Here is a 23,466-nt window from a genome sequence, read left to right as displayed (position 1 = left end):
TTATGTGGTGGAAGCATTTTGTGAGATCCATTCTGGTGGCTATATGGCTGTGTTCCTTCTACTGCTGTGTTGTTTGACGGGAAAAATGATGCTTGATATGGGTTACTTTATTTGTTTGATGGATAGTATCTAGGAGCAGGAGACTTTGTCTTCCACCCTATGCTAAGGGGATGTTTTAGTTGTTATTATCATTTATCTGAGAAATTTTATGCTTTGAATTTAGCAGGGTCAACACTATTTTGTATACATTAGTGACAGATTGCTTTTAAAGTATATGGGACATACAGGAAAGACCAACCGGGGGTTTAGTGCACACATGATCTCAGGACCTCTATGTTGGTTGATACCGACTGAGACATTCCCAGTGGAGACGAGAACAACAAGGGTTGCAATAAACATTGGTGGTCTAAGTGCACAGAAAATAATCTTATAACTACCAGTACAAGAATCATTCAATGAGTATTGAAAAAGAGGTGACATTTCATTAGCTTAACCAATTATATTATTCATATTTCTTACAGATGTGTATAATTCAATAAAGGTTGTCAAAATTGTTCATCAGAGGGAAGACTACTCACGATATAACTGTTCGGTCAAATTTGAACCAACATCTGAGTAGGGAGAAAGAGAACTGTTTGGCTGAACCGGTGAATGTATTATTTGTTATACAAAAACGTGCTCAGTATTTGCCAGAATGTTGACCTATAATCAATCTACCAAAAACAATACCAATAGCATAAATATCTATCCAATTAACTGAAACATAGTCATCCACAAGGTCCCACAATAGTTAAAACGAACCTCTAAAATGGAACATTAAGAAAAATTATATAATTCTTCACACCTCTTTTTCAATACTCATTGAATGACTATTATTGCATGTTGAGTGAATAACTTTGTTGTTCAACTTAGTTAATTAATCTTGGCTTGGTCTGAATTTGGACCAAGCAGAGTTGCTTTATATGGTTTACCTAAATATACTTCAACAAGATTACAGTAACATGCATGATACCCAACATGATTACATGTAATCAGGTATATTATGGCTCTGTCAACTGCATAATTATATAAAATATATATATATATATATATATATATATATATATATATATATCTTAAAATGCTAGAGAGAGAAAGAAAGTGCCACCGACATAATTTAACAAAAGTGGGTCATCATCCTCAACTCCCTGCGTTTATTCCATAATTTAACAACAGTGGGTAGAAACAGAAAACATAAAACAAAAATAAAGTAATTCAAACAAACCTCTTTCAATAATACATACTACTAATGAGAAAAGAAAAAATAAATCAATCAATCAATAATAACAAAAAAGAATGAAAAAATAATATTATTATTATGGAAAGTATGAATTGAATTAGATTGATTTGAGGTTGGATTGAAGTTTGAGATGAGTTTGAATTTATTTAGTGAATTTATTTATTTAAATATAATCCATAAAAAAAACACATTTAATTACATAATATCTATTATTTAATTTTAATGACCTGTAAGAATAGGACAGTGATTTAATCACTATCGTTTCTTTAGTATCCTTTCTTTTCTTTTCTCCCGTTTATCCGAACACACCTGCGAGTCTTCGAAAGACATCGCAAGAAGAGGGAGAGAAGGGAGAGAAAGAAAGAGAGAGAGAATCGAGATGGCTCAGAGCTGTGAGACGACGGTGAGAAACGCAGAGAAATTGGTGGAATCAGCAATGAAAGGTAACGATGCCTCACACGACGCTGCCCACGTTTTCAGGGTTCGAGACCTTGCTGTCTCACTCGCCCGCGAGGAGGGTCTCACTTCTTCTCCAGATTCCATGGAAATTGTATGTCCAATCACACCCCCCTGCTCTCCCTCTCTCTACACACACACGAATATTGATTAAATGTTTGTGTTGATCAATGTGCTTCCCGTCTTTTAAATAACAGTATGAGACCCATTTGAACTACTTGTTAATCTGGCCTCGATTTCAATTTTGCTACCCATTCGATAATTTCCCTGACCTAGGGTTTGTTTGCAAATTTGGAAATACTGCCCTGTGAAGAGAAAAAGTTCTGTATCATTATTATATTAACTTTGCAAATATTTGGATCTTTGAAGCATTTTGGGAGTTAATATTTTTTCTAGATATTTGTCTTAGAACCTGCTTATAGTTCCATTTTAGATGAGATGCATCACAATTTAGTCCTTTTTTTACTGCTCCCATTTTCTATATCATCTCATTGTAAAATATGATAATTTTGTACTTTCAACAGCTTTAGTATTTCATGACTGTGGGCATCACTTATGGAATTATAAAGAACTTGACTTGAAACCATAATTTATTTTTATTGCTCCATTTTCTTAAAATATGTAATAATTTTGTATGTATTAATTCATGATTGTGGGCATTTTGACACTGTTGAGCTTCTCTAACATTTAGACTTGATCTTCTTCATCTTTCACTCTTTCTTGATTTTTTTTTTCTTGCTCTTTTTGACTTGATTCTAGAAGCATTATAGAATTTCCTTCAATTTTTACTTGAATTTGTAAATTTTGTCTTTTTCCTATTTTCCTTTATCTTTTGATAGGTAGGCTTTTTGAAACTTTTATCTTCTATGGTGGCAGGTAGAGCTTGCTGCTCTTCTCCATGATATAGGTAAATTCTCTCCCTTTTGCTATTTTCTTACACAAACTAATTATTCAAAAAGTCTTACTTTTTTTGTTATCACTTTGGAGAGTCTGTATCCGTGCACTTGTGTATTTTAACAGGGAAGATGTCCTATGCCTAGGCACACAAGGATGCACTTAGTAAGCATATTGATAGTTTTTAGTTTTAAGTGTACATGGAACTCTCCTATTAATTTTCTTTCGTTACACTATTACTTCAAAATGGGTGAAGAGTTCATATTGAACTTTTTATGTTACATCAGGCAGCCATTTACCCTTTAAGATAAAAATTATGAGTATATAATTGTGTCACTGTGTTTTTGATAAATTTAACTATTACACATGCCAACGTATATACCTGACAAGAATAAATCACATACTTATCGGAGATCCGCTGAATGTAAAATTTATGAATATTACGGAATGTTTCACATCATAGACAGGTGCTATAACAAATACTTAAATGCTATTCTATATTAGAACAAATTTGTATTGTCTTTCTTTATTATACGTATATGATTCCCAGTATTTCTTTTTCTTGGTTTCATCTTTGATGCTACTGATGACATTGTTAATTGGATGATTAAGTGCAGGAGACTACAAATACATGAGGTTGGTATTTTTTTCTCTTGTTTATTTATCCAGACCACTTTTTCTTTGGGCTTTTCTTTGTGCATATTTGGGTTTCATTGTTTGGTGTAATATATACACACACACATGCATATATTTTTTGCCTTAATGTTTCTCAGCCGTCATTTTATATCTTTGTGTCCATCTTTTCATTTGCTTTGAATGTGAAAGCATGTTTATATAGCCTTTTACATTATTACATCCATGACAAAATTTCCTTATTTTTGGATCACTTTTATGAAACAGTTTTTATGAGGGAGATACTGTTGTTGTACCATGCCAACCTTTTATCCTTAGTGTCAAAATCGATTATTTATGGATTTCCAAGACATTGACACTTGCGTTTGTATTTGTGTGCGTTATATGATGCATGTACCTATAAGCAGACACACACACATACAATGTGACTTACAGCACATGAAAGTGCATACATAGCTGCCTTGATTTCTTGCCCTTTTGGTAGTTGCTCAGCAACATTTATCTCTGTTAAAGTATGTCACTGTTTTAGTATCTTCTTATGCCAAAGTATGATACTGTTTTTAGTGTCTCCTAGCAATATATCCTAATTTTCAAAATATATATCTCTTGCAGTTGTTACAATTTTTTGTTGGTTCCGTTCCAAAACTTTTGGTCGCTTAAATTTTTTTAAGCAGCCCCACCCCTCTTAATCCTCTATTTCCCTTTCTTGATACTTAAGATATTACTTTGGCATGTAGAGATCCATCTGAAGAGAAAATTGTTGAGGAATTTCTTGAGGATGAGGGCATAGAGGAGAGCAAGAGGATGAAGATATTAAGTATCATAAAGGGAATGGGTGAGTTACTCTTACACAGATAATGTGTGTGTGTGTGTGTGTGTGTGTGTGTGTGTTTGTTTTCTGTTGAAATTCTCAATTAACAAGAGAACTACATTCAAATAGTCAGGGAAATCATGTTAATGACCACTTCCCTTATTATTGAGTTGAATGGAAGATATTTTGTGAGTAGTAGGCTGATGAAAAATAGTAGTGATGATTTAATGGGCTCATTGAGCTAATTTTTTTAAAGCAGAGTGGCCTGAATTAGAAAACTCCAGTATTAAGTTATTGATCATGATTCATAACCAATCTCTCAAAGATACATGTAGTAGAGTTGTCTAAATGAAAATTGAAATTAAACACTGAAACTTCATTTTGTAGTAACATTATGGTTCACTTCACTCTACTTCAAAACATGTTCTGACATTTGCAGATCTTAATTGATTATTGTTCATTACTAGTGCTTCCCTTCTCACTTTTGAGTATATTCTATAAATCAGAACTAATTTTCTGGATTTCATATTTATCTAGCTTCTAAATTTTTGCAATTTTTTGTTGGCCTTCCTATCTTGAATCTTTAGGTTTCAAAGAGGAACTTGGAGGGGTTGCAAATGGTAATTATTCCGTAGAATTCGGGGTTGTGCAAGATGCTGATCGTCTTGATGCAATTGGTGCTATTGGTAATTTACACGTTTTATTATTGTTTATTCTTGAGGACCACCTGACCTTGTGTGTTCAACTTTGACATGTCTAGAGCTAAAACTTGGCATTCAGAAAGATTTGGTTTGTGATTGGAAGATGTTTTAACGTTCCGGGGCAATGATATTTCTGACATGCTAGAACTTTTTTTGGATTCCATGGTGTAATCTTGGCTGACTCTGAATGAACATTTCATATGTTTACCTTTATTGTTCCTAGTGCCTTTTTTACTTTCTAGCTCTATTGTTTTTCTATGTCCTTTCCCCTCCTCCTCCTCTCCTTTTTCTGCTGGTTGGAAGTGAATGAGAATACCAAAATGGTTACATATATTATGTGCCTCATGTCTGCCCCCCATCCCAAAACTATTGCCTTGTTTCTGAATGCCAAAAAATGGTAGCCACTTTCACAAGTCAAATGAGTACTAAATTTCCTTCTATACTCTTTAAATTATTGTTATGTAAACTATTGTAATGTAAATTTCAAGTTAAAGACGAAATAATATCCCCGATCATTGACAAATATGCAATTGTAAAATTTAATCAATGGGTGAGAATCTGTCTAGTGCGATTTTCTAGAAGGTTACGTTTTTTCAAAGTGGATTATAATCTTGGGGAGCAGTATAATCAGAATAAGTTCTGTCTTTTCACCTGCCGTTTCCTACATGGGCATCAAGTTTCCTTTGGTTTCAGGAATTGCTCGCTGTTTTACATTTGGTGGAAGTAGGAATAGAGTGCTGCATGATCCTGAAATTAAGCCTCGATCAGATTTGTCTAAAGAACAATACATGAAGAAAGAGGAGCAGACTACCGTAAATCATTTTCACGAGAAGCTTCTGAAGCTGAAGGATTTAATGAAAACAAAGGTTGAAGCAGTTAGTCTAAGATATGCTACTATTGTGCATGCATCTACAGAAACATTTGCGTCTGTGCAGTACTTTCTGTGCAAACCATAGACTAATGCACTAAACATCTATACTTGATACATCCAAGCATTCTGGCATTCCATAAACATTTATTTTTTGTAAATCAGATTCTTGAAATTTTTTTGTTGCGATATATTAAGTCTCAGTGTATTGATGAAAATGTCAGGCTGGGCAGAGCAGGGCCGAGAAAAGGCACAAGTTCATGGAGGAGTTCTTGAAGGAGTTCTATGAAGAGTGGGATGGGAGGGCTTGAACAAGGTATTCTGTAATCTGTTACCCTGAATGATATTAGTATATCCTCCACAACAGAATTGCTCTTAAACTGTCTAAATGTTTAACAATGTTAAACTTGAGCAACTTGGTTTGACTATTGCACTTGAAGATGCAATCAATTGCTCATTTCTGTTTGACTTGAGAAATGTTATGTTTCTATTTATATATATATGTGCTTAAAATAATGGATTTGCTTGCACTCGAGGAATACTAATTTTAGATACCCATCAAGCAATTGTTATCAATAACATTGACTTGCTCGGAGATGGAATTGTGCCTGTAATTTGCCACTATAATAGTAATAGCACCACTATGTTCTGGACATTGTGAATTTCATTGTGTCATGCTAAGTAATCATATAAAAAGAGTGTTTTAATAATGTGATTTGAGCGGTGTAGATCGTTAATAATCAAATCATAAATCATCCAATCCCATTATTCGAACATGTAGTCTCCTAAACATACCTTCAGGCGTCTCCTTTCCTTTCTCCCCTCTCATCACTCACATTTTTTTTCTTCTTATGCAGGACAATACAATACTTACCAATATATTAAACAAAAAGAGAGAGGAAATAATAATAAGAAACCATGATCAATAACACGCCACTTCCTAATTACGATTTTAATATTTGATGTTGAAATACTTGTGAAGCTCCAATTTATCCCTCTTGTATAGTTTCACCTTCAATCCGTACTTCATGTACATGGTCAATGCGAGCTTGGGCACCACAGGATGATCTTCCACCACCTTCACGCGATAACGGTATAGGATGGAGGCAGCAGCAAATTTCATTTGGTAGTATGCGAAGTCTTTTCCTAAGCAGAGGCGAGGACCACCGTTGAAGGCGGTGAACTTGTAGGCCGACTCGCTCACGAACCGCCCATCTCTCAGCCATCTCTCCGGCTTAAAAACTCTGCAGTCCTTTCCCCATATGGCCTCCATTCTTCCCATTGCGTAGATTGCATACACCACTTTTGTTCCTTTCTTCAACACAGTTCCATCCGGAAAAACATCATCTTCAACAACCTAAACATTTATCTTTGATTAGTTTACAAATGGTAGAACAGAGGGATCTAAAAGATGATTTGTTTGGTTAATTGATTTATGTTACTAACTCGATTGACTTAAACAATTCAGCATTGTAAATGTAAATAATTAGACAATACTTTTCAACCAAAATTATTATTTAAAAAAAAAAAAGAAAAAGATATTGATATTCCTTTATATGATATATCTACTTCCTAGTTCCTACCTATAAACCCATTAAAAAAAAATATGTTACTTCCAGATTTTGCCTCCTAGGTGCAATCTGGTTATTTTAGTTCTCAAAGGGTATGAATGTTTAATCGATACATGACTTTGCAAATGACACACACATTCATATATATAGAATATATATATAGGTGTGTATAAGTTATACCTAGACAAAAGAACAACCTAATGGTAATAGAAAATACAAGCGACATAAGGTAGTTTTTTCTATCTTTAATTGGCTAAACTGTCCTGAATTTACTGTGCTGGCATGCTTTGAGTTGATCATAGTTTAAAGCCTTCGATATTTACACTTTGTTTCCAGGATCAGAAAAATGAAAAATGCACAATGCATATCTATTTGTTTTATGATGGAAGTAATTAATTGTTACCTCTTTGTGATCCACTGGCACTGAAGGGTACAATCTCAGAGCCTCTGATAGAGCAGCCTGCAAATACTCCATCCTCTTCACCTCTTCTGGCCTAAATATCGAATTACTTTCACTCTCTCTTTTGTTTGCACCTTCTTCCCTTTCACACAATATTCGATAGATCTCCTCGAGGATTCTCTCCTCGACTGCCGGATTCCTATCAAGCAGCCAGAAAAACCAGCTCAATGCCACTGATGAAGTGTCTCTTCCGGCAAGTATGAAGTTCACGCAAATATCGCGCAAGAACTTGTCTGAAAATGGTTTTCCTTGTTCATCTTTCAATCCCATAAACACAGTTAGTAGATCTGATCTTTGTTTCTTGTCCTGTTCACTTCTTTCTTGCATGGACATCAGTTCTTTCTTCCTTGTTCGGATCACTTCATTTGCGAACTTGTCCACTCCCTTTATCGATGTCTTTAGCATTTTTTCAGTCCCCAAGTCAAGGTACCTCATGACCTTCCATACTAGTGTCGGTGTCACGAAGCGAATAAGGGTTGCTTCAGTGGCATCCTCAAAGGCCCGAGCAAATGGTATCTCCGGTAAGCCAGGACTTAAACAACCAGGGTCGACCCCAAAAGCTATCATGCAAACGTTATCAAACGTTAGTCTTAGGAGGATATCTTGTAGGTCGATGGGGATCGATTGCTGGACTGAATCCTCCAAGACTGGCAAGAGTCGAAAGTGCACAAGCTCGAGCAATGACTCGGTAGTTAAATGGCGGAACTTGGCTGAATGGAACTCTATGCTCGCCGTTTTCCTCTGCCGCTGCCATGTCTCATCGTCTGCACTAAATATGCCGCTACCAAGGAGATCTCCAACTGTGTCTCGGAAATACTCTCCTTTAGGGTAATTTGGAAACTTGGTCTTGAGAAGATACTCCAAGTTGCGAGGATCTGAGGTCACAACACAGTTGAGATTAGTAAACCATAACCCTTTGAACTTAAAAGTCCCATTTTGACGTTGAAGAACGTCAGAAATCCATTCATACATGTTTGATCGAAGGCCGCCAATCAAGGAAGGTAACATTCCGACAAAGGGCCATACCGGTAGGCCTTGACGTTTTTGTTGTCTGAGAGAATGTATGGCCACAAAAACGATGAGGGCGATGAAAAGCTCAAAGATTTGGATCTCCGGCAAGAAGAATACACCCCGGGAAACAAAGTTTCCGGTGTGATCACCGGGAGAGAGAGGGGTAGTCATGTTGGTAATGCTGCTAGGATTAACTTTCATGATGTTGGAATGAAGAGGAATGTGCATGGTATAGTTAGTTGGGGGTGGTAGTCATGTGTTATATGGGGGTGGTGTGGTGCTTGTGTTTCTTGGCGTGCATGAATTTACACAGTGGTTTGATTTGGTGAGCTGAAATGAGGTTAACGTTTTATGTGACTAACTGATTCTGGTACTTTGGTTTTTTTTTTTTTGGGGCCTTATGTTTCTTTTGTGCGAGTAGTTTACTCCATATGGGAATGTGGTTTATTATTGTATTGAGTGCAAATATGAGTTTTTATTTGGTTTGACACTTTTGGAGGATAAGAAGTGGTTGCGACAGATAACCTAAGTGCAGCAATTTTCTGGATTTTTTTGAACCCAAACACGCTTCCTTTCCTAGCAGCATGCCAACATGTTGGTTATACAATACATATATATATATATATATATATATAGATTTGTGTTGTATTTTTTACTTTAACGGATCAATGCATTGATTCTTCATTTTGATGAAAACACGTGCTAACCCTTTTCTGGTGGCTTAGGTGGTTTTTGTGATGTCTTTGTTTTGAATTTTGTTAATAAAACCTAGTCGGGTCAGAATTCTGTTAGTTCACCCATTGAATTACGGATAGGCTGAAAAATAAAATGTTCTAGAATCAAAAATTTCGTCACGTACCTTTCATGGTGAATTAATTTAAAATGTTAAAAATCAAATGAGTCTATACAGTCATTTTTGTACAAATCTGTACATTTTTAATTACTTTCTGTCTCAAGTTATACGTCTTAATTTTATACGTATGAACTATTTTTAAGGTTAAAAATCAAGAGATTAAAATTAAAATTATCAGTCTAAATTACACACACACACACACACACATATATATATTTTTTTTTCCTTTTGAAAAAGAAAGATAATTTAGGAGGAATTATCTTTCTAAAATAGACATTTTTTTTTGAAAAATAAAAAATAAAATGAGAGATACTTAAATAAGAAGTTAAAGCAATTGACCCTCCAGAGAGGCTCCAACCTCTGACCTCTAATTGATATTATAAAGTGTCGTAATAGCATTTGAGAATTGGTGGAGGTTGAAAATATAACCCAAACATTAGATGGGCATCTGTTAGGCAAGGTTGACCTACTTGTACCCCTCTCTTCTTCTTCTTCTTCTTCTTCTTCTTCTTCTTCTTTTTTATTTTTTATTTTTATTTTTTTTATTTAATTATTTATTTTTGGGTTTAGAGATGACTCAAACTAATGTACACAAACTTATGTGAGGCAATAAATATCTCAAAGCAAAAAAGAAAAAATCTATTAATGTTCAAGTCCTTCATTTGTGAATGAAATAATACATATAGGTATTAGGTATGTATCATTGTCAAGCAATAAGACATTCTCCATTTATTATATTTGGTATTTTTAAACTGTAGTATGAGGTAGTTGGCTCCAATTTGTGGTTGGAGAGGCTGGTTTTTGACTCTTCTACACCAATTCATATTCTCTTGTCATCCAAGACAAATAAAATCAGTTAGCCGGTCTTGAGGTGATTGGGACCAAATGTTAACCACCAAGTTCATGATAATACAAGTCCTCCGGCCAAAGACTTCTAACCTAGCTGGTAAGGTGTCTCATGTTAGTTTTTGGAGTGCATGGGTTTGAGTCTTGGCACCAACTAACCCCTAACATTTACCCTTACAAAAAAAAAATATGAGTTCTCCGATCAGAGTCAATGGTAAATGTGGGTTGGTAATTGGTACAAAGACTTACGTCTCACGTTTTAAATGTTGAGAGTTCAAATTCTCTTTGAAATCACTTGTAAAGAATATTTTCGGTAATTGCTGAATGTATGTGGGATAAGAAGATTGCATGTGCATGGTGATGGATTATGAAGTGCTCTAAAGAGGTCGGATATCACCATCGTTGCACTCCAAAGAAAAAAAAAAGGGGCGTTCGAACAAAAGATTGCTATCAGACCTAAAACTCGAGTTATTAAGTGGTACTGTATATCCGTCTTTACAAGTCTAAGTTCCATCCCATTTTTCTCCAAACATGGGAGGAACCAATGTGATACCAAACATGGGAGGAACCACTAGTAAAAAAAAAAAAATTTGTAAAAGTAATGGTACTATGTTGAAATATATATATATATATATATACTACATTAACGGAATGAGAGAGGATGTCCAAAAAATTTTGCCTAGCAGACTTTTCTTGCAAGAAACACCTCAATTCTCTTGCCAAACAAAACCCAGACTTGTAGCCTTATAGAGTCCAAACAACCAAATGAAAGATAAATCTATTACCAAAAAAACCAACTCAAATTTTTGGTTGCGCTGTTTAGGAGTTCAAATTGGCTCCAATTAAGCTAACTAGTGGTTGTGACGTAGCAAAAGTGGAAGAGAAATAAATCTCACATGAATAAAAGACAGCGACAGCTCTAACAACTCAAAAGAGTTACTAAAATGGGTTCGATTCATCTTGCTTCAAGCTCACATTCTTTTATAGTGACTAGGAAGAAGCCCTATCACGTGCTACAATGGCCGGGACAAAGGGTCACGATCTCACGAGGATGAGCTAACTAAAAACCCGTCCTCAGTTCAGATTATGCGGCTATGAAACTTGGGTGTGAGTCTTTTGTCGAAATGGAATGGCCATAACTTTTATTATTTATCGTGAATAATGGAATCACACATAGTACGCCCAGCCCCATCAACATATTTTTTTGTTTTATGCTTTCTGTAACTCTTCCTCAGTTAGGCTTAGGTAGAATAGTTAATCAGACGCGAACCCCTTCTTGGACAGATTCCTCCTTTTACTCCTTGGACGGATTCCCTTATTCTCTATCCTTTAAATGAGGTGGCCGGTTATTAATTTTCTGTAAATCTCCAAATTCTAAGTTTCTTAAGATTAAGACCAGTAGTTCTAGCGGTCGACTCGGACTTTAATTTTCCAAAGTTGGGCGCCAAACTCAATTCTTCAAACTTTTCCACCAACTTCCTTTTTGTCTGCCATGCCACCAATTTTCCTTTCAAATCTCAGCTTCTAGTACTGTTTTTCCTTCACCATTTTCTTTCTCTCAATAGTGTTCCAGACTCGTACTTTTCAATCTATTACACAACACACACATTACCTTTAAACTTGTGAAACACATATATATTTTTTTATATTTGCTATGTGTTCTAAATTTTTTATATTATTATATTTTGATGCTTTCTTTATCAATATATAGTTATAAAACTTGTTAAAATTACAAAAAAACTCACAAGACAAGTGGTCACACATAAGTCAACACGAGTCACATTTTCACGAGTCTAAACAAACCATATATTTAAGAGTCTACAAATTTCAATTAGAACTTAAATTGTTGGGGCTAATTTAAGCGAGTTGAGTCCAAAACTGTTGACGAACACCTGAGCCCAAACTACTTGATATTTGATCGCATCAAATTGATGCCTTCATTTCACTACATTTATTATTACTTGAAATAAAATCAAATTGTTCCTCTCGAATCTAACTTGTAAATGAAGAGATAAAATTGCTTTCTTCATGTAAATGGAGGCTCAAAAAAAAAAAAAAAAAAAAAACTAAAATTATTTGCAATACTAAAATGGTGCAGATGGCAATTTCTTATTGGCCAAGAAGTGGCTAATTAGTTGAAGGGCTTTCCGGTGCTTAAAACTCCTTCATGTCATGCTCCTCTCACCGTGACAAACATCGGCCCATCGTACATTATTGTCCACCCTCCAACCGATTCAAAATTCCAAATTTAATTTAATTTAATTTTTAACATCAATAATTCTAATTTTGATATATTTAAAATAAATCAAAATTAAAACATTACCTGTTTGTGTTTAGTGTACCAAGGCGACCATTCTTCAGTGGTGTTCAATCCAAGCTTGTTCAACGTTAATCTTGTCAACGTCACTGAAATTCTTCCATCTGTATCTCCACTAAAAAACAGTAATGTATTTCCAATTTAACATTAAAATTTGAAATTATTTAATTTAAAATGTTCGACATTTTATCGAGTTATCAAATAAGTAACTTAAGTATGTAAATGAAATTTAAATACCTGTATATGCATACTCAGAGGCCTCCCGCTATAAGCTTTTTGATAATCGGAAGAATGGAGGCTAGGGCATCACCCCAAAATGTGAGATTATAACTACAAACAAAATAAAAGAAATTCATGATTAGGATATATATTGTGACAAGATTTTATTCTTTAAAGAAAATAAATTAAAAGGACTACGAATAATGAAAAGTTGATGTAATATATGTAAATATGCTTATAAGTAATTACCTGCAGTGAGTCCATGGGTAGGGAATATTGGTGACATTTGCATGGAGTGCTTCTTGAACGTCTGGTCTATTCATGTATACCTCAGTGTAGTCTGATGCACATGGGTCATAACCTGTTGGTCTCTTGTACCAACCATTCTGTAAAAAAAACCTATTTAATCCTTGTTCATTAATACTTCAATTAAAATTTTAATCTAATTTACCTTTATATATATATATAAATGTCTATTAAAAGAGAAATCATAATATAATCTGGGGTAATATGGTCCCTACCAATTTCGAGTGGACATGCAACCAAATTAATGTGCCAACTTTATGGTTGCATGTCTACTTATGGTTGGATATAGCCTCGGACTACTTATTATTTTCTTGTTAAGTGTACTTGAAGTATTCTCTCACGGCAACAAACCCCTCCCGTCCCTCCCTCCCTCTATATATATATAGATACGGGCACACATATACATGCATGTATAACATACCCTCTCTCTATATATACACATACGGGCACACATATATATGCATGTATAACATACCCTCTCTCTATATATATCTTGCATAGCGTGCGTCATCTTTATAAGTTACATACCAGAAATTTTCTTCTGTGGGGCCATCTTTAATAACAATAATATATATATACATACATATAATTTGAACCAAAATAATATATGTAAAAATTAAAACATTAATTTATAATATTTCTATTTAGTACATTCACAACGATTTTTCAGATTATTCATTTCTGTTTCAAAATTGGGTTCATTCAATTAAATGTACTAAAAAAAATCACATTCAATGAATCAAGAATAAGATCTGAAAAAGAAAATAATACAGTTACCTAAGTGTTCTAATATATCACATATGTGAAAAAAATAAAAACACAAACTAAAATTTAAAAGAACAACAAGCCCTAAAATAATTTTGATAGTAATAACTAATAATTTTTCTAATTAAAATTATAATATTAAATAATAATAAATTTAGATGATAAAAAAAATATATCAAATTACCTCTCTGTGGCACTTAAGTACAACTAACTGAGTCTCTATCTACCTGCTTACTTTGTTTGGATTGTGGAAAATGTTGAAGATGAAGATGTGATGAAAATAATCCATTTGTTTATGGTAAAGTCAAAAAGTTTGGTAGAATATCTGAATGAATTTTTTTTTAAATTTTTTTGGGAAGTGGTAAAGAATATAATATTTTGGGAAAGTGAAATTTTTTTTTTGGAAAAGTATAAATTGATAGATATATTATATAGGACAATACTTGCCTACTCAGTGAGTAGGGAATCTCTACCGACTAGGTAGGTGGCACAATAAAATTATGACAAGTGTCCTAAAATTTATAAAATATAAATATAAAAAAATAGAATTAGAACTGGTTTGACCCATTTTTTATTAGATTAAAAGTATCTTATACCTTATATATGATATGATATAAAACAATTTTCGTCTAGTACACTGTATAAATCCTTGACCATTATCCCTATAAATATCAGAATATGTGTCTGGGTATTATAAAAAAAAAAAAATTGAATTGAGATCTAGCAATAGTGTTTTGAGGGGTTGGTTTTGCTCTCTACCTTCTCAAAGTGGAAAATATGTGATTGATATAAAGAACCATTGCTAGAATCATAAAATGTTTCCGGTTTGTGCTTGAAAAAAAAAAAAAAAATTTCTTGCCCTTCTCTTGTCCAACTTAGGATTGTTGCTTTGAAAACAAGAATTACTATGGAAGTGGAGGTGAATGGGTATTTTAATAACATAATTTTTGTTTGTTTATATATATATATATATGTATGTATATGTTTATCTATTTATATTTGTACAGTTATGGTGGAACCCAAATTTTGATCTTTTGATTCTAAAAAATAAAAAAATGTATTGCTTTAGGAAGATCTTGTTTTTGGAAGGTATTATTTTAGAAAGCTTGAATCCTAATTTCTCTTTACTTTAAAAGCTAATTTTGTACATATGTATGTACAAGTATGTGTATAGATATATATGGAGAGAAAGATGCGGTTAACCTGATTAAAAATGGATTAAATACGTTCTGATTCTATTTCCATATAAAATTTTAAAAAATTAAAAGTTCAATGGGGGCAACTGCCCCCACTTGTTCCTCTGTGGCTACACCACTGTCAATAATATATTTCTCACTTTGAAAAGAGCAACTTGGTTCACGGTACATCAACAAACATTAGTTCAGATTGTATGATTTTTCATTTAAGAAAGAAATATAAGTCTAGAGTCCTATTAGGAGCAATGTTGTGGGTGTGTGCTTTTGTTTCAATTTAAAAATAAAATAAAATAAAATAAAATCATTGTGATGCTTGAATGAAGTTATATTTATATCCCGAGTTATACTCGTATATATATATATGTGTATATATATAAGGGAAAAGACTCACAAATTTGGAAAATAATTGGGGAGCAATGCCTTGGATGATGGGACGAAGTTGTTTAGCGCTGCTGAAGTTGCTATCGAAACAGGTTTCTTCCGTATACAAGCTGTACAAGTCTATGATGTCGAAAACAGCAAAATACTCATTCAGAGCGTTATTGCAGTCATCAGATGGATTTTTATCGCTGAAGTTACATTTGCCCTTTACATCCTTATACACTCGATCCAATATCACAGCGTGGTCCCATGCGTAATCGATCATCCCCGTCTGATCTGTTTCGTCGTCCAACAGTGCATTCCCGACCTGCATTGAAGTTCATGCATGTCCATTCATATTGTTCCGCATTATATATAATAATTAAATTTTAATCAAAAAGCTTAATTTTAGTTAGTCTCACCATGAAACCTTCAGGTTTATGTAAAAAAAAAAAAAGGACTCCAATTGTTGTCTTGTTAGTCCTTAAAAAGTTGCGTAAAACTTGTCAATAAATTTCCTGATAACAATGGTTGTTTATAGTCTTGTGACACCGGCTCCGAACGTACAACTTGGCTATAGGTGAGAGATGTGGCTTAGCTGCTCCCTTCGCTATATAGCCCAGTACGGTGGTGAGGGAGAACTGATCTAGGCCAATTACAAGATTTTATGCAATCATAAGTTGACATTTAGTTACATGGTATCTTGTGATTGATTTGGGCCAAGTGATCAAACTACATAATAATTTTACTTTAAAATTATATCTAAAGTATGTTACTACTAGGGACTTTTTTTTCCCTACTTAGGCACAGATGTACTGTAGGCTCAGTGGGGGCATCCGCCACGACTAAAATAATTTGTTATTTTATTTTACACTCCTAAAGTTATATTTTGTTGCATTTATACTCATAAAATTTTGAAATTGCCTTTACTAAAATTATGAAAAAACCCTCCTATATAAATTTTCTCCCCCATATGAATTTCTAAATCCGTCCCTACTCCTACTCATATGCATTGTATGTGTATTTATATATATAATTTGCATGTATGGCAATTGAAAGAAAGGTAATGTGATGAGTTTTTTCATACCTGCATAGCTTTCTCCGGCAATGTAGAAGTCATGGGACTTGTATTGTGGGAACCTTTTAAACCAGTTTACTAGAAATGTGTATGAATCCTTAGCTAATCACGAAAAAACAATCATTGTTAGGGAAAAATTAAATATATATTATATATTAGAAATGATTTAAATTGATATAAATTAAGAGTGACAAAAAAATTACCTGTAATAGTGTCACCTAGTTCCTTGATATCACTACTGGTGTTTGTATAAGAAAATCCAACACCAAAAGGGGCCTCCACAAACAATAAGTTGGCCGCTAAAGAAAAATATGATAATTAATACTAAGCACTCTACAAACAATATTAATTTAATTGTCTTCAGAAAGAAAAATTCCCAAAAAATTCTGACACCAGCATATAACCCTGTGAGACAACCGGCAACCGATTAAAAATAATTGAAATTAAAATAGTATAACAAAAACTACTAGTGTCATTTCTCAAGGTTATATTATTGTATGTACCTCTATTCCATTTGTAGTTGTTGAATTTAAGCTCTGGTTGGCCTTTTGGAAGGAAGAACGGGCCTAACTCCTCTGCCTCTCCAAATCCAATTAATGAGCATCCTGGGCCTGAAATGTTGAAGTGCTACTTAAAACATTGGGTAGGTTGGGTTGGGCCAAGAACAGCCCAAACTCGACCAAAATAAGTTATGGGTATGGGTTTGGGTCTAGGCCCAAAACAACCCTATCGAAATTAATTGAGCTTAACCTGGCTTCGCCTCTGCTAACACACGATGAGAAAGAAAATTTTCCACCCATACACAAAGCATGATCACGGGATAATTATGCTTGGTGTTATCGTGTGCAAGAGATCAATAGGCATATATAAATATATAAATCAATATTCAACATTTTTTTTCACAGAAATTATTATATAGTTTCGGCAAATCACAAAATGACACATAAATAAATATGTACTAAAACTTGTCACACTTGCGAGGTTTTTGGACACACCAGTAAAACTTGTCACAAGGTCCACCCACCATTAAAACTCACCTAGCCAAATCATGAAGGGCAAACCATCCCAGCTAAGAACTCACCAAGCCACACCAAATTAGGACATAATTCCCCTACACACTTTTCCACTCAACACCAATCTTCCTCATTATTGATTCCACCTCCTGAATCACCACCAAACCTCCCTCTACACCATGGCCAAAATGTCATCACACATTATTTCAAGCCAAATGAAACCTTCACAGTTGACTTTAGGCAATACAAACCAGAACAAATGGCACTGACTACCTTCCATCAAAAAATTAGTTGTTCAATCTCCTCTCACCTCCTTCCAATTGCAGAACCAGAGAGTTCATCCATTTCTAAATCTGACTCAGCTTCCAGTCTTCCTGCAGACCTTACTAAGTTGAAACCAATGATAGGTATTAAAGTGAAAAAGAAGAAGCACCCTAAGAAACCTTTGACAGTTGCTCTACAAAGAGGTAACCTCTTCCCAATTGGAAAGTTCTTCAATACCATTAAATGGTATCTGTAGGTGCAAAAATTCGTTTAACTTTGACAAGTCAGTGAATTCTCTACAATTACTACACCCAAAATAATAATAGAGAAAAGACAACGAACTAGAAATATTATATAGAGATGAGGGGGTATTTTGATGATTTGACTGAACCTAGGATTACCTAGATTGCCTATGTATCTCGTATGGAGCGTGGGAATCAGGTCAAAATGTAGTTCTAGCGATGAGAATTGGATCTCTATTTTTGGGAGCTTTGCCCTTTTTTCTGTGTCTTCCTTATTGAGGGTCCTGAGTCCTTTTTATATAGGAAAACCATAATCGATTCCTTTTAGGACTCACACTGCTTGTCCCTTAAGAATCTGAATTACATCATACTTTCTTTATAACAAGGATTTACATTATTTGGTTTCCATATATTATAATTCTTCTTTTAATAGAACTGTTACTAAAATGGGTTTAGTAATATATTCGTAATTGGGCTTGGGGTCTTATCATCTCGGGCCTTCATAATGAGTTCAGCCCGTTATGCTTAGTTAACCTGGCTCAAACTTCTTGTAGAGGCCCAATTTGAAGGTTGAATAGTCTCAGTATTTGTGGTGGTCCCCTTATGAGTTGATGTGTCTTGTCTTAATTGGAAGGGGAGATTTTTGCCCCCACATTTTGCCCCCAATCCCCTTTAGTTTGACGTGGCAGCCATAACTAAAGGGAATTGAAAAATTGGGACAGTATGCCTTGACGGCAGTGACCTATATTTGTTTTCTTGGAAAGTACGAAGACCCAAAATCAAGGTTTCTAAGAAGGTTGTAGTTGAGGTGCCCCCATGCTCAAAGGTGGCGTCTTATGTTGAGCCTTCTTCTGTTCAAGCTATTGGTGCTTTTATTTTCTCAGGTTGACAGCGATCACTCTTGGCGATTAGCTTAGGTGACTAGCCTTAATAACTAATGATGGTGACCAACTTTGGTGATCATTTTCAATAATCATCCTGGAGATCAACATAGTGTTTTTCTTGAGTAATTAGCTTCAACTTTTATGATTAGCATTCCGAGGTAATTTATTTTTATCCTCGGTACTACTTTGTGCTTCAGAGGATTTGATATGAAAATTTTAACCGTCGACTTCTTTGAGTTCGAGGTGATTTTTATGTCATTTTGTTCTGCGGCACTTTTGTGCCTTAAAGAAATTTTGAGGTACTTGGACTCTTGAGGTCTGAAGGCGAATGTTTATTCCTCGGTAGCTCTTTATGCCTTAGAGGAAACTTGAGGTCCTCGAACTCTTGAGATCCGAAGACGAATTTTATTCCTCGGCAGCTCTTTGTGCCTTAGAGGAATTTTATGATACCTTTGGATTCTTGAGATCTGAGGTATGTGTTTGACTGGTATCCTCAGACTTCTGAGGTCTGGAGTGTGTGTCTCATCGTCCTTTATATGTGCCTTGGAGGAATCTTATTGATGCCTTTGAATTCTCAACTTTTGGAATATGTGCTGCATTCATGCCATCATGATCCGAGGAATTTGAAAAGGATAGGCTCAAGAAAGAGGGTCCATTGATATGTAGGTTTCTGATTGAGTGATTTCGCTTGAAGACCTATTTATCAAAGGGCACCATTCTTGGCGATCGACAATTGTGGGATTGCACTATTTATTGAACTCACGTTTTTCATTTGTTTTCGATGTGGGACAAAACTTTTAATGGGTTATACACTATTAGGCCAAGTATGTGGGCCTGTGAGTGTGACTACTATAAAGAATATTTACCCCCATTTGGGTTTAGACCTATTGACGTAACTTCGGACTTTTAGCGTCCGAGGTGGTAAGTTCCTCAGCCATGGCCTGAGAGGAATTGCATTGTATCAGACTCTTGAGGTCCAAGGTATGTAGTTCCTCGGCTATGAGCCTGAAAGGAATTGTATTGTACTGGACTCTTGAGGTCCGAGCTAGTAAGTTCCTCAGCTATGAGCCTTAGAAGAACTGTAATGTACCGGACTCTTGAGGTCCGAGGGCATTTAGTTCCTCAACAATGAGCCTGAGAGGAACTGTATTGTACCGGACTCTTGATGTCCAAGGGCATTTAGTTCCTCGGCCATGTATCGAACTCTTGAGGTCCGAGGTAGTAAGTTCCTCGGCTATGAGCCTGAGATGAACTGTAATGTACCGGACTCTTGAGGTCCAAGGCATGTAGTTCCTCGGCTATGAGCCTGAGAGGAACTGTATTGTACCGGACTTTTGAAGTCTGAGGGCATGTAGTTCATTAGCCATGAGCCTGAGAGGAACTGTATTGTACCGGACTCTTGAGGTTCGAGGGCATTTAATTCCTCGGCCATGAGCCTGAGAGGAATTGTATTGTACTGGATTCTTGAAGTCTGAGAGCATTTAGTTCCTCGGCCATAAGCCTGAGAGGAACTGTATTGTACCAAACTCTTGAGGTTTGAGGCATGTAGTTCCTGAGCGATGAGCCTAAGGGGAACCATATTGTACCGGACTCTTGAGGTCCAAGGGCATTTAGTTCCTCGGCCATGAGCCTGAAAGGAACTGTATTGTACCGGACTCTTGAGGTCGGAGGCATGTAGTTCCTCTGCAATGAGCCTGAGAAGAACTGTATTGTACCAGACTCTTGAGGTCCAAGGGCATATAGTTCCTCAGCCATGAGCCTGAGAGGAACTGTATTGTACCGGACTCTTGAGGTCCGAGGGCATTTAGTTCCTCGGCCATGAGTCTGAGATAAACTGTAATGTACCGGACTCTCAAGGACCGAGGCATGCAGTTCCTTGGCTATGAGCCTAAGAGGAACTGTATTGCACCAGACTCTTGAGGTCCGAGGTCTGAGGTGGAGAAGATGCCACATATGCAAGATAAGCTTATAGGTCAAAAATTCAAAAATATTAGGCCACAAAAAACAGTGATCATGACTGGGAAGTTTCCCATGCATTTTCCTGGGAGACTATTCTCCATGGAGACTCTCTTCGTGGCGGCTAGCTGAGGTGAGCCATGAATATATTAACTACACATTCTTTTTAGGATAAAAGTATAATTTATATTTTAGGCCAGATAGTCTGGGCTTAAAAAAGAGAGAATATATTTTCTTTTCTTAATTTTTAGGGCTGCTTATATTGCCCCAATTTTGGAAGGTATTGCCTCTATGTCGGAAAGAAAAATATGTCTCGTTTGATAGCGGCGATGTAGATAATTTTCATGTAATTTTATGCATCGGCACTCTTTGTGCTTTGGAGGATTTTACATGAAAATTTAACCTTCGACGTATTTGAGTTCAAGGTAATTTTCATGTAATTTTATGCATCGGCACTCTTTGTGCTTTAAAGGATTTTACATGAAAATTTAATTTTCGACGTATTTGAGTTCGAGGTAATTTTCATGTAATTTTATACATCGGCACTCTTTGTGCCTTTGAAGGATTTTACATGAAAATTTAACATTCGACGTATTTGAGTTCGAGGTAATTTTCATGTAATTTTATTCATCGGCACTTTCTGTGCCTTTGGAGGAATTTTGAAGTCTTCGGATTCTTGAGATCCGAAGACGAATTTTATTCCTCAGCAGCTCTTTGTGCCTTAGAGGAAATTTGAAGTCTTTGGACTATTGAGGTCCGAAGATGAATTTTATTCCTCGGCAGCTCTTTGTGCCTTAGAGGAAATTTGAAGTCCGCGGACTCTTGAGGTCCGAAGACGAATTTAATTCCTAGGCAGTTCTTTGTGCCTTAGAGGAAGTTTGAAGTCTGCGGACTGTTGAGGTCTGAAAATGAATTTTATTCCTTGACAGCTCTGTGTGCCTTAGAGGAAGTTTGAAATCTTCGGACTTTTGAGGTCCGAAGATGAATTTTATTCCTCAGCAGCTCTATGTGCCTTAGAGGAAGTTTGAAATCCTTGGACTCTTGAGGCCTGAAGATGAAATTTATTCTTCTTTGCAGCTCGATATGCTTTAGAGGAAATTTTATTTTTTGGTATTTGGTATCTACGGACTCTTAAGGTCCGAGACTTTTTGTGGTTTGGCTTGCCCCCACTTTTTGGCGCTCTGATGCCACATATAGTATAACTGCATAGTTGGACTATTTGCTACTTTACTCGGGGATCGATCTTTATTGCAATGTGAATGAATCAAACCCAAATATTAATTAACATACGAACATGGAGCAAATACAAAGTTATTCGTAAACAAAGTTATCAGAAGCATATAAAATGAATACACGTAACATATAACAACTAATTGAAGGAAAGAAAGAATTTTAAGAACTTCTTATGTATCACAACTGAATTTGTAATTAGAGATTCTAATTAGTAACAAGTATTTACTCATTCTTGTTTATCAAGTACATTGAAATTACTCAATGTATGAAATATTTTAGGACTTCAAGTAATAGACCAAATAGCACAGCTCGTGCATTCAACAATGCCTTTGGCCATGGATCTTTATGCAAGTATAAATTTCAGAAGTCAATGTAGAGGTCAAACTCTTCTTTTAGTTGAGTAGTGATGACGTAGCGCGTCCCTCTGAAGAGTCTGAACCAATAATATCAAATGTTGTGGTCCTAAGGTTCTGATCAATTACCTTCAGTGAACAACTAATGGATATAATTTAAAATTCTGATCAAAGTTAATCGTGAGCAAAACAGCTAATGGATATGACTGAAATTGTAATGCTGAAAGTCCTCGATGAGAGAAAGAGGGTTGAATCTATAGATCTACTGTAACATTTATAGTCACACACACATGTGTGTGTGTATATATATAGGGAGAGATACAAATTAAGCGTGAATAAAAGTGATTACTGGACATGCGGATCATAACTGAAGAAAGAGAGACTAAAGAATCTGTTGAGTGTTAACAGAGACAGAAGTTCATGGTGGCCTCTCATTTATTTTTTTACACAATAGAGTGTACTGAATAAGCAATTTGGTTCTTATAAGTTATACCAAACTGAGTCATAAATCTTTATGTATAATGATCGTCTACATGAATAACAAAATATGATGGCATCATGTGTAAATATATATAAAATATTGATATATATATATATATATATATATATATATATATATATATATATTTTATATGTATTTAATTTTAATCAAGATTTTTATCACGAAAAGCTTAACCCTAACTGTAAAAGTCAAAGTTGGGAAACTTATCTGATTAAAGAGATTCGCTTCCGATTAGAGAGATTGCGTTTGAAAAGGCCAGGGTCCGCTGAAGTTTGCGACGTTGAGCAGTAACCTATCTTTAAGAATTTTCTGAAAGCCTTTGTTTCGCTGTTAGTCTTGAAAAATTTGGAAGAACTTTGCCGACCTAAGAGCCTTGCCAAGATCTATTGGAAACT

General features: G+C 35.2%; 2 protein-coding genes and 1 pseudogene across 2 annotated transcripts; 1 reads left to right on the top strand and 2 right to left on the bottom strand.

The window, feature by feature from the left end:
• The first annotated feature begins 1,552 nt into the window (after positions 1-1,552).
• On the top strand, positions 1,553-6,172 carry LOC132276112 (uncharacterized). The gene is made up of 7 exons (XM_059777383.1): positions 1,553-1,829; positions 2,612-2,642; positions 3,247-3,265; positions 4,000-4,097; positions 4,661-4,759; positions 5,468-5,640; positions 5,867-6,172. Exons 1-7 carry the CDS (start codon positions 1,659-1,661, stop codon positions 5,951-5,953), a joined length of 678 nt encoding a protein of 225 aa, XP_059633366.1. The 5' UTR covers positions 1,553-1,658; the 3' UTR covers positions 5,954-6,172.
• Positions 6,173-6,400: 228 nt separating this feature from the next.
• LOC132276111 (cytochrome P450 86B1-like) lies at positions 6,401-8,899 on the bottom strand. Its single transcript, XM_059777382.1, has 2 exons — positions 7,617-8,899; positions 6,401-6,999 (listed from the first exon to the last, which is right to left on the bottom strand). The coding sequence occupies exons 1-2, from the start codon at positions 8,883-8,885 to the stop codon at positions 6,595-6,597; spliced, it is 1,674 nt and encodes a 557-aa protein (XP_059633365.1). The 5' UTR covers positions 8,886-8,899; the 3' UTR covers positions 6,401-6,594.
• A 3,425-nt stretch (positions 8,900-12,324) lies between these two features.
• Positions 12,325-23,466, bottom strand: part of LOC132278185 (serine carboxypeptidase-like 34) — a 33,329-nt pseudogene continuing 22,187 nt past the window's right edge.

Source organism: Cornus florida, unplaced genomic scaffold (assembly GCF_030987335.1).
Source record: "Cornus florida cultivar Cherokee Brave unplaced genomic scaffold, ASM3098733v1 CherokeeBrave_3.0.0_Hap2_Chr10, whole genome shotgun sequence".
NCBI classification, from domain to species: Eukaryota; Viridiplantae; Streptophyta; class Magnoliopsida; order Cornales; family Cornaceae; genus Cornus; species Cornus florida.
Note: the sequence above shows the minus strand (reverse complement) of the source record. Positions and strands in the feature narration are given on the sequence as shown.

Bases quoted from the DNA above. Each gene is read 5' to 3' on its own strand.
- LOC132276112 (XM_059777383.1), top strand. From the start codon at position 1,659: ATGGCTCAGAGCTGTGAGACGACGGTGAGAAACGCAGAGAAATTGGTG. The intron at 1,830-2,611 runs GTATGTCCAATC...CTATGGTGGCAG, and splicing joins CTCCAGATTCCATGGAAATT to GTAGAGCTTGCTGCTCTTCT. The intron at 4,760-5,467 runs GTAATTTACACG...CTTTGGTTTCAG, and splicing joins TGATGCAATTGGTGCTATTG to GAATTGCTCGCTGTTTTACA.
- LOC132276111 (XM_059777382.1), bottom strand. From the start codon at position 8,885: ATGAAAGTTAATCCTAGCAGCATTACCAACATGACTACCCCTCTCTCT. The intron at 7,000-7,616 runs GTAACAATTAAT...ATAAATGTTTAG, and splicing joins TGCCAGTGGATCACAAAGAG to GTTGTTGAAGATGATGTTTT.